Source organism: Nicotiana tomentosiformis, chromosome 3, assembly GCF_000390325.3.
Source record: "Nicotiana tomentosiformis chromosome 3, ASM39032v3, whole genome shotgun sequence".
NCBI lineage: Eukaryota > Viridiplantae > Streptophyta > Magnoliopsida > Solanales > Solanaceae > Nicotiana > Nicotiana tomentosiformis.
Window position 1 is genome coordinate 53,381,371 of NC_090814.1, and position 11,098 is coordinate 53,392,468.

Below are 11,098 nucleotides of genomic sequence, written 5' to 3' on the forward strand. Positions count from 1 at the left end.
TTTGGATCAAGTGTTGATTTTGAGCCATGGCATACGACACTTGTCACGTTATCTCATCTCCTAAATATCTATCTACATCTTCTTAGCCGTGTATTTTTCTCAATGTTTTTCTGGTGAAAAGTACGAACGTTATTTATACTATTAGGACACTTAAGTCTTTATTTATTAATTAAGTAGTTATCTGTATCAGTATATCTATATAACAATTATTCACTAATAACTGCTATATTTTTCTTAGAATTAATCTTTTAAGTTATATTTTACTAACAACTTTTTACCTATAATAACAACAACAATTATATTTATAACAGAACGCTCATTGTAAAATTACTCGTCTATAACAGCCATATAGAATCTTTAAGATTGCTAATAATAATTCTAAAAGTGTGCACACAATCTTTTCCATTAAACAAAGTTTCTATCTTGCATAATGCATAAGATATAAAATTTGAAGATTTGTATATGATATCTTTTTCATTGGACAATTCAAAAAATATTTAGATAGAAAATTTAAATGTTAAGGTCTTAATTAGCTTGTCTTCAAGGAAAAACTATTGGATACTTTTTTGCTGAAAATTTGGACACGAACTTTCGCCATCTACCAAACAAATTATAATTACAAAGTTCTTTCATCAATCTTCAAAGATTTTATTCTCTATATACCTTTAAAATGTCTACCTTAGAATTTAAATCTTTATAGGTTTAGTTATAAATTTATTAATAATGTATTAGCTTTATTCAATATTTAATTAGTAAAATATGCATATCTTTTGAGATTTTAAAGTTGAATAATTTTCTTTATCTTTTATATGTAACACTAAAAAGGAAAAAATAATTAATTTTTGGATATTTTTTATTTATAACAACCAAAAAATATTTAAACGTCAAAATGTTGTTATAGGTGTATAATAGTTATTCACTATAAAAGCAAAAAATATCGAAACAAATGAGACAGACAGAACAAATGAGACTTGAAAAACAAGCTGGTCTTATTAGTAAGAAATTAAGGGGGGACTAGGCAGCCTGGTGGTATAAATGCATTCACTAAGAAAATCTTTATCAATTTCCTTTTAACAAGGTTTAATTAAGAATTCTAGGTGTGTGTTTATGAGTCCGGCTAACTCACTACGCCAAGGTAGTATATTAGCAATGTACCCACTTTATCTTTTCCTTAAATGCCCCTAAAACACAATATATATAACACATTAATGAATAGGTTTTTTTTTTGGTACTTGTACCAAAAAAACAAAACCCAGCTCTATGTTCTCCTTCTCTGGATATGGGCGCCTCTCTTCCTCTTTTATTTCTACCTTTCTGTTCCACAGTTATGGTTTATCTTGAGGAGAAGTGGGAACATCATTTGTTGTGAAATTCCAGGTTGACATTCACATTAGATGCTTTAGTTACAAAATTAAAAGATTACTGAATAGATTAAACATATATTTAATAGATTAAAGATTAAATGAGATGAATATCATCTTTAAGTCTATTCTGTAAAACATTCCTTGCTTCCTGGAACAAAGTTCAGAAGAATATCTTTTAGGATGCAACAGGTTCTTTTTAGAAATCTTATAACATCACAGTCTGCTTTGCGGCAACTTTTAAAGTTAAAATCGGTTGAATAATTTCAAGTGCAACACTAGAAAGTTTTCCTAACATCCCAATCTTTAAGAATATCAAACCAACCCAGAAAGTACAAAAGTAAAGCTGAGTTAATATTGAAAAATGGAATCATCGTGAACAAACATGGCATTTCTTCTTCTCTAACCTTAACATGGAGCACCAATAATCGTGAAAATTGGAATCATCTCACACAGAAATCCTTTTAGCGAGAGGGACGTTTTTACCAACTCATGCCAAGTTAGATAGTTGTCCTACATACCTTATTGACGAACTAGTTACTCTTCTATGATGGTTAGACCTGCCTCCACATGAATCTTCAAAATCAATACAACTAGGTAATAGATATTATAGTGACGATTCCATGCTTCTTCACGTTAGATCCTACGAGGCTCGCCTCTGATTTTAGTTGCAGGCTATTTTGGGATTCTAAAGAGGGTTTGAGAGCATTTAGGGTGAGTTAAAGTGGGTGACACTTTCTAGAATGAAAGAGAAAGAGTTGCACTGCCTTTTTATACCATACCAAGTCTAGAAAATTTCGTCGCCCCCACATGCAAAACGGATCGCCCCGCCCATGTCACTGCTCCTAGTGGGATAGCTGGCATGAGTGTCGCCGGCCGATTGGCCGTGCTAGAAACCAAGCTTACCAATCTGTAACTTTATGTGTGGGGGGGAGGGGGGGGGGGAGGGGTGTAACATCATCCCCCTTCAGAACATTCGAGGACGTAGTCATTTCTTACAAACTTCTTTAGTTATTTTGGGTTGTGCCCGCCATGGTAGTCTCATTATTGCCTCCCGTAGTATGAAATAGATGGGGGTATAGGGTTCTTATATCTTTTTCAGCTTCCCGGGTCATTTCTTCTATATTATTGTTCCTCCAAAGTACTTTAATTGAAGCTACCTCTTTGGTTCGCAGCTTGCATACTTGACGATCTAGGATAGCCACTAGAATTTCTTCGTAAGATAGGTCCTCCGTAAGTTGAATATCTTCAATATGGGTAATACGGGATGGATTACACAAGCTCTTTCGAAGTATAGACACATGAAATACTAGATAAACTACTTCCATTTCTGAGGGCAGCTCACGCTTATAATCCACTTGACCGACTTTCTGAATAACTCGATATGGTCCAATATACCAGGGAATGAGTTTGCCTTTCTTACCAAACATCATCACGCCTTTCATAGGCGATACCCTTAAGAATATCCAGTCTCCCACAGTGAACTCCAAGTCTCATCGTCGATTATCTAAGTAAGATTTTTGCCTACTTTGAGCAGTCAATAAACGACCTCGAATCATTTTCACCTTTTCTACAGCATGTTGCACCAAGGAAGGACCCAATAACTTTGTTTCACCAATTTCGAACCAGCCGATAGGAGATCTACATTTTCGCCTGTATAGGGCCTCATATGGTGCCATCTGAATGCTAGCATGTTGTTGTAAGAAAATTTGATGAGTGGTAGATGATTTTCCAAATTTCCTTTGAAGTCTAAAACACTGGGTCATAGCATGTCCTCGAGCACCTGAATAGTGCATTTGGCCTGATTATCTATTTGTGGATGAAAAGTTGTGCTAAGGTTGATCCTCGTACCCAATCCTTTTTGGAATAATCTCCAAAAATTAGTCGTAAATTGGGCACCTCTGTCTGATATGATGGAAATTGAAACCCCATGGAGTCGAACTATTTCTTTAATGTATAACTTAGCATTATCTTGAGCTGAGAAGGAAGTCTTAATAGGTAGGAAATAAGCTGACTTGGTGAGTCGATCCACGATGACCTATGCGGAATCAAGTCTTTGGCGCAATCACGGTAATCCAGTAACAAAATCCATTTTGATTATCTCTCATTTCCAGGTCGGAATTTCCATATTCTGAAGCAATCCTCCTGGTTTCTAGTGTTCCACCGAAACTTGTTGGCAATCTGGACACTGAGCGACGTATTCAGCAATGTTTCTCTTCATGTCATTCCACCAGTATAGTTGTCGAAGATCATGACACATCTTTGTTAACCCCAGATGAACAGAATACTTGGGATTGGTGAATCTCTGCCATGATCTGCCTTCAGAGTCCCCCGACATCAGGCACACATAATTGGTCATGGTATCTAAGGACCCCGTCCTCGGATAGCTCGAACACTTGCGTCTTTTGAAAGGGAATGATTTCTCTTATTTTCACCAAAGCTCGATCGTCAAATTGTCGTGCTTTTACTTCGCTACTAGCGAGGATTCGGAAGCATTTTGAACTATGGATCCTCCTCTACTGGTATCTAACAATCGTATACTTAAATTAGCCAACCCGTACAAGTCTTTAGTCATTTCTAACTTATAATCTTCCACATATCGTAAGTTGTCCATGGATTTGTAACTTAGCGTGTCAGCTACAATGTTTGCCTTTCGGGGATGGTACACAATATCAATATCGTAATCCTTTAACAATTCAAGCCATCTTCGATTCCTCAGATTTAATTCTTTTTGCTTGAATATGTACTGCAAGCTCTTGTGATCGGTGAATATGTTGACATGAACTCCATACACATAGTGACGCCATATTTTCAGGGTAAATATAACAGTTGCTAGCTCCAAGTCATGAGTTGGGTAATTTTGCTCGTGTTTCCTTAGTTGTCTCGAAGCATAAGCAACAACTCTCTCGTGTTGCATTAAAACACTTTCCAATCCTACTCTAGAGGCATCACAATATATAACATACCCCTCGGGTCCTTCAGGAAGAGTTAGAACTAGCGCCGAGATTAACATGTCATTTAGCTCTTGGAAGCTCTTTTCACAAACATCGATCCATTGGAATTTCATTTCCGTATGCATCAACTTCGTTAATAGAGAACCTATAGATGAGAAATTCTTCACAAACCTCCCGTAGTAACTGGCTAAGCCCAAGAAGTTGCGTACCTCGGTAGGAGTTATGGGCCTTGGCCAATTCTTAATTGATTCAACCTTTTGACTATCAACGTTGATAACCTCACTTGATATTATATTCCCAAGAAAATCCACAAAGTTCAACCAGAACTCGCATTTGAAAAACATGGCGTACAACTTGTGATCCCGGAGTGTGTGTAGGACCCTTTGCAAATGCTCTGTGTGCTCTGATTTTGATCGAGAATACACCAAAATATCATCTATGAACATGATCACAAAGATATCCAAAAATGGCATGAACACTCGATTTATCAGGTTCATAAAAGCCGTTGGTGCATTGGTTAGGCCAAAGGACATAACGAAAAATTTGTAATGGTCATATTTGATCCAAAAGGTTATTTTAGAAATATCTTCTTCCTTGATTCTTAACTGATGATACTCATATCTGAGGTCAATCTTTGAAAAGTACTTAGCACCTTGCAATTGATCGAATAAATCATCGATCCTCGATAGGGGATATTTGTTCTTAATGGTGACCTTATTCAACTGTTGATAATCAATGCACATCCTCGAACCGTCTTTCTATTGAACAAATTGCACTGCAGCTCCCCACGGGGAAGTACTGGGCCGGATAAAGCCTTTATCTAAAAGATCTTTCAGTTGAGTTTTCAATTCCTTCAACTCGACAGGAGCCATCCTGTACAGAGAGATAGATATCAGTTGCATTAGGAAACACATCGAGAAATTCACCAAAACCTGGAAGCGATCGAAGGGTGGGAGGCTTTGCCTCCGCATCCTGCACTCGCACCAAATGATAAATACACCCCTTCGAAATCATCTTCCGAGCATTAAGGTAAGAAATAAACTTCCATCTTGGCACTGCAACATCACCCTTCCATTCAATGATGGGTTCCCTTGGAAAATTAAAGCGAACTACTTTCGCCCAACAATCTTCGTTGGCATAGCACGAAGCCAACCAGTCCATACCCATCATGACGTCAAATTCCATCGTCTCTAATTAATTCAAATCATCTAAGGTATGTCAGTCATGAATCATCTCAGCAACCTCAATATACTCGCGTAACTATCACAGACTCACCTACGGGTGTGGACACTTCAAACAGCTGATGTAAAAATTCAGGATCATTACCACATTTACTAAGCAACAAATGGAGAAATATACGAGAAGGTGGAACCTGGATATATCAGAGCGTACATATTAATGGTGAATACATATAGTATACCTGTAACCACATCCGGTGATGACTCTAGGTTTTGTTGTCCCGATAATGCATAGATGTGGTTCGGTTGTTGTTGGGTCCAAATGCACACACAATTATACGCGGTCGACAAGTAATAAAGTGATGAGAAAGTATCGTTCCCATGAGAATTTATGATCAACTATTGTCCAATCTAAGCTATTTATAAATTTATTTCTCAAGTGGTCGTGAGGAAAATGATGATAATTTTTATTAACTAATTTACTACTAAAATAATAAGCAAATAAGAAAATAAGATCGCAAGTAGAGCAAACAAACACTTAGAAAGAATTCAATGAGATGGGAATATTTCCGGGGTTATGGGATTAATGTCTCTCCTATTGAGTTCTTCCAGTTAATTTAATCACTTGATTTATCTAATTTATTGATTAACATGGTTTATTATGCTTGTGAAGTTCTTTCGATGCTTCACTCGCCTATTCAAGCCAATTTAATACTATATGTCAATAGAATTAGAATTAACAAGAATGCATGTAGATTTCCTGCAAAAATAATCAAGTAAGGAACCTAGAGTATGTATATCCTAATTGCGAATCTATTCTCCGATACCTGAATTCAAGAACTTATTCTATTCAATCTTATATGCAATCTATAGTTTCCATTTTCGAATTCAACTATAAATTCGTAGATAGTACTTTATCGTTAGCTACGCAATAGAATAATTATGTGCAAGATTGAATAAATAAATTAATATGATAAACCAAGCAAAGCAATCAACCTTTAACTACAATAGTCAATAACGACCCATAACTCCAAAATAATGAGGTTCTTAGCCACTTATGATAAAGTTAAACAATTTCGTAAGTGTTGAATAGTTGAAAATGCTAAGAAAGAATAAGAAAAACTAAGAATCCTTGCTCCTGAGTGTCTTGTGCTTGTGTTTTCCTCTCAAAGTGGCGTCCCCCCTCCAAAATAGGTTTAGACTTCTTTTTATATGAGTTGGGGGTGTGTAGGGCCGAAACAACCTTGTCCCGCGCAAAATAGGAGACTTTCCATCACTCAGCGTCTAGGGTAGCTGTAACGACCCGGTTGGTCGTTTTGAGAATTTAAGCCCTGGTCCCCTAATATCTGCTTTCCCCATATTTGTTTCTACTTTTGGGATTTGCCGAAGTATTTGGTTATGGAATTCGGGGAGTTTTGGGACACTTAGTCCCTAGTTGTGAGTTTTAGCCTTAGAGTTTGGACCGTAGTCGGAACTGTGTAAAGATGGATCCGGCATGGAATTCCGTCAACTCTGTTAGCTCCGTTGAGTGATTTTGGGGTTAGGAGCGCGTCCGAAATGTGTTTTGGAGGTCTGTAGTAGATTTAGGCTTGAATTGGCAAAGGTTAATTTTTCGGCGATTTCGGCTGATAGTGGAAATTTTGATATCGAGCTCAGAATGGAATTTCGAAAGTGGTTGTAGGTTCGTAATGTCATTTGTGACCTGTGTGTAAAATTTGAGGTCATTCGGACTAGATTTGATGTGGTTCGCCGTCATTTGTAGAATTTGGAAAATTTTAAATTCTTAGGCTTGAATCCGTGCTTAATTCCTGATTTTGGTGTTGTTCGATGTGGTTTGAAGGCTCGACTAAGTTCGTATGGAATTTTAGGATTGTCTGGTATGTTTGGTTGAGGTCTCGAGGGCCTCGGGTGTGTTTCAGATGCTTAACATAATGAATTTGGACTTAGGAAAAACCTGGTGCTTTTGCTGGCTCTGCTGTGATCTCACCTGCGCAAGGCTGCCCGTAGGTGCAAGAAAATTGGCGCAAAAGCGGAGTTGGGTGGATTGGTAAGGGGTCGCAGGTGCATGGGAAAAGGCCGTATCTGCGATGCCCGCAAATGCGCAAGACTGTTCGCAAGTGCGCAAGTTACGCATAAGCAGAAGGGATTTCCGCAGGCGCGCAGGTGCGGCCCTTTGGTCGCAGGTGCGAAGGCAGAGGGGCGAGTGAATTGCGCATATGTGCACTTTTTCCGCACAAGCGCACCCGCAGGTGCGATCCCAGGTTCCGCAGGTGCGGAAATACCTGGGCAGTGGTTAAAACCAAAGGGCTTCGCGATTTTTGTCATTTTTGACTTTGCAAACTCGGTTTAGGGTGATATTTGAGAGCATTTTCGAGGAATTTCTTGAGGTAAGTCCTTTGTGATTATTTTTGATCAATAATCTTGCTTTTCCATGTAGTTTCCCACCTAGTTAGTGTGTATTTAAGGTGAAAATTGGGAGTTGGAGGCTAGGAATTTGGGAGTTTGATTTGTGGATTTGGAGGACCATTTAGTGCCGAATTTTAGTAAATTTGATATGGTTAGACTCGTGAGTGAATGGGTGTTCAAAATTTATAAATTTTACCCAATTCCAAGACGTGGGCCCGGGGAGACATTTTTGAGATTTTTTCCTAATTTCACGCTTTAGATTCGAATTAATTAGATAAATTAGTTACTTGTAGTTATATTTATATTATGCAATTTATTTGAATAGATTCAGGCCATTTGGAGTTGGATACTTGTGGCAAGAACGTGTTATCGAGGTGATTTGAGTGGTTCGAGGTAAGTGACTTGCCTAACCTTATGTTGGGGATTTTCTTTTAAGATGTTTGATATTAATTGATATGTGGGCGTCGTGTACGTGAGGTGACGAGTACGTACACAGGCTATTATTTCAAAAATCCTGTTTTTCCCTTCTAAATCATAAACTATTTTTCCTTATTAAATTGCACTAATACGTTTAATTGTTAAACTTAGACTAGAGAAGCATGCTTACGTATTTTAACTGCCTATTTGACATTCTGTGCCATGCTTAGTTAAGTACCTACTTTTCTTATATGTGTTCAGTATAAACTGTATAACTCGATGTCATACCTGCCATTTCATCTTGCGTTGCATATTTAAATTGGGACTACAGACGTATTCCGGAAGATTCTCATGTACTGCATATTTACATTGGAACTACAGACGTATTCCGGGAGATCCCCCAGCACTACATATTTACTTTGGGACTACAGACGTATTCCGAGAGATCCCCCTGTACTGAATATTTATTTTAGAACTACGGGACGGTATCCCGGGAGATTCTCCACTGTGTTTACCTTGTTCTGAGTCGAGGACTCCCTTAACTGTTAAATTTTTGAGAATTTCTTTAACTGTGCTGCCGTAAATTTTACTTATACCTTTTACTGTTTAATTTATTATATTTACTCCGGTAGGGTCTTGACCTGACCTCGTCACTACTCGACCGAGGTTAGGCTTGGCACTTGCTGGGTACCATTGTAGTGTACTCATGCCCTTTCCTGCACATGTTTTCGTGTGCAGATCCAGGTACGAGCTATCAGTCTTGGAGTTAGTGCATGCTGCTGATTCTAGGAGACTTCAAGGTACTTTTGCTTGCGTCCGCAGATCTTCGGAGTCCCCTTCTATTCCCTCGCCTATAGACTTTCTTTATTATCTTCAGACTTTTGTATAGAGCTATATAGATTATAGCAGCTTGTGACTTAGTGATATTCTGGGTCTTGGGAAATTATTTTGTATATGCCGAGTGGTACTACTTTTGGCTATCCACAATATGGTGTTTATCTTTAAGATGTTGTGTTTTCTTTACATTTTTCGTAATATTAGGCTTACCTAGTCGTAAAGACTAGGTTCCATCACGACACCTTACAGAGGGTTAATTTGGGTCGTGACAAGTTGGTATCAGAGCACTAGGTTCATAGGAGTCACGAGTCATAAGCCGGTTTATTAGAGTCTCACGGATCGGTGCGGAGACGTCCGTACTTATCTTCGGGAGGCTATGTAACTGTTAAGAACAATCATATTTCTTTGATTTCCTTGTCGTGCGAGTTATTGACACCACAAATTCTAAGATTCTATTCTATTCTTTCTCACAGATGATGAGGACCCGTACTGGAGGACCGACAATCAAGCATCCGAGCCCCCTGTCAGAGCTGCCAGAGGCTAGGGTCGGGGTAGAGGACGACCACGCGGTGCAGCCCGAGCACCTGCAAGAGCTGCGTCAGAAGAGCCCCTAGTAGCTCCAGATGGAGGGCCAGCACCGGAGATCCCTCTTGCTACTCTAGCCCTCCAGGAGACTTTAGCTCAGTTCTTGAGCATGTCCAGCACTCTGGCTCAGGCTGGACTATTTTCGATAGCTCCCGCTACATCTCATGCCGGGGGAGGGGCACAAACTCCCGCAGCCCGCACTCCTGAGCAGAGGGTCCAGGTTGATCAGGACCCAGAGTATATTCCTATGCCCCTAGTGGCTCCGGTTCAGCATGAGATCAGGGTACCTGCTTCTGAGGCAGAGCAGCTCAGACTTGAGAGGTACAAGAAGTACCACCCACCTACTTTCAGCGGACTAGCTTCAGATGATGCTCTAGGTTTTCTTGAGGAGTGTCATCGTATTCTCCGCACTATGGGCATTGTGGAGACGAGTGGGGTTTCTTTCACCGCTTTCCAGCTGAGGGGAGCAGCATATCAGTGGTGGCGTGCCTATGAGCTGAGTAGTCAGGACGAGGCAGCTTCACTCACTTGGACTCAGTTTTCAGAGATGTTCTTGCGTGAGTATGTTCCTCAGAGCCTCAGGGACGCTTGGCGCGCAGTGTTTGAGCAGTTGCGTCAGGGTGCTATGAGTGTGTCGGAGTATGCAGTCCGTTTCAGTGAGTTAGCTCGCCATGCACCGGCTCTGGATGCTACAGTCAGAGAGAGGGTTCGTCGCTTCATTGAGGGACTCCACCCTAGTATTCAGGCTAGTATGGCCAGTAAGTTGGAGATAGACATCACTTATCAGCAGGGAGTGAGCATTGCCAGGAGAGTGGATGGCATGTTTGCCCAGGGCAGAGAGGAGAGAGAGGCCAAGAGGTCTTGAGAGACTGGTCATTATTCAGGAGCTCGTGTACCAACAGCACGCTATGGTAGGGGTTTTTTGAGTCACCCTGTTCATTCAGCTCTTCCAGCAGCCAGCGGTGTTCCAGCTCCTCCTAGACCTCAGGAGCCCTATTATGCACCGCCAGTATCTAGTATGCCTCCTACTCGAGGTGCTATTACTGACCAGTTCACCAGGCCAGGTCTGAGTCAGTCTCAGTCGCCGCGCCCTCCGAGAGGTTGTTTTGAGTGTGGTGACACTCGTCACCTAGTTAGAAATTGCCCCAGAGCCAGGGGGTGCACCTCTACAAACTTATCAGCCTCCACGTGTTCCACTAGGTCCTCTGGCCATTCTCCCAGCACCAGCTGCCACCCCACCTCCTCAGCTAGCTCGAGGTGGAGGTCGGGGAGGTCGAGGTCGCCCTAGAGGAGAAGGCCATGCCAGGTACTATGCCCTCCCAGCCCGTTCAGAGGTTGTTGCTTCAGATTCAGTCATTAC

At 40.3% G+C, this 11,098-nt stretch overlaps 1 protein-coding gene across 1 annotated transcript; it reads left to right on the forward strand.

Annotated features, from left to right (window-relative positions):
• Positions 1-10,285: 10,285 nt before the first annotated feature.
• Positions 10,286-10,603, forward strand: LOC138907822 (uncharacterized). The gene has a single exon (XM_070198440.1). The coding sequence runs from the start codon at positions 10,286-10,288 to the stop codon at positions 10,601-10,603; it is 318 nt and encodes a 105-aa protein (XP_070054541.1).
• Positions 10,604-11,098: the final 495 nt, after the last annotated feature.

What these genes read in the sequence shown, in the direction of transcription:
- LOC138907822 (XM_070198440.1), top strand. Translation starts at nt 10,286, where the DNA reads ATGTTCTTGCGTGAGTATGTTCCTCAGAGCCTCAGGGACGCTTGGCGC.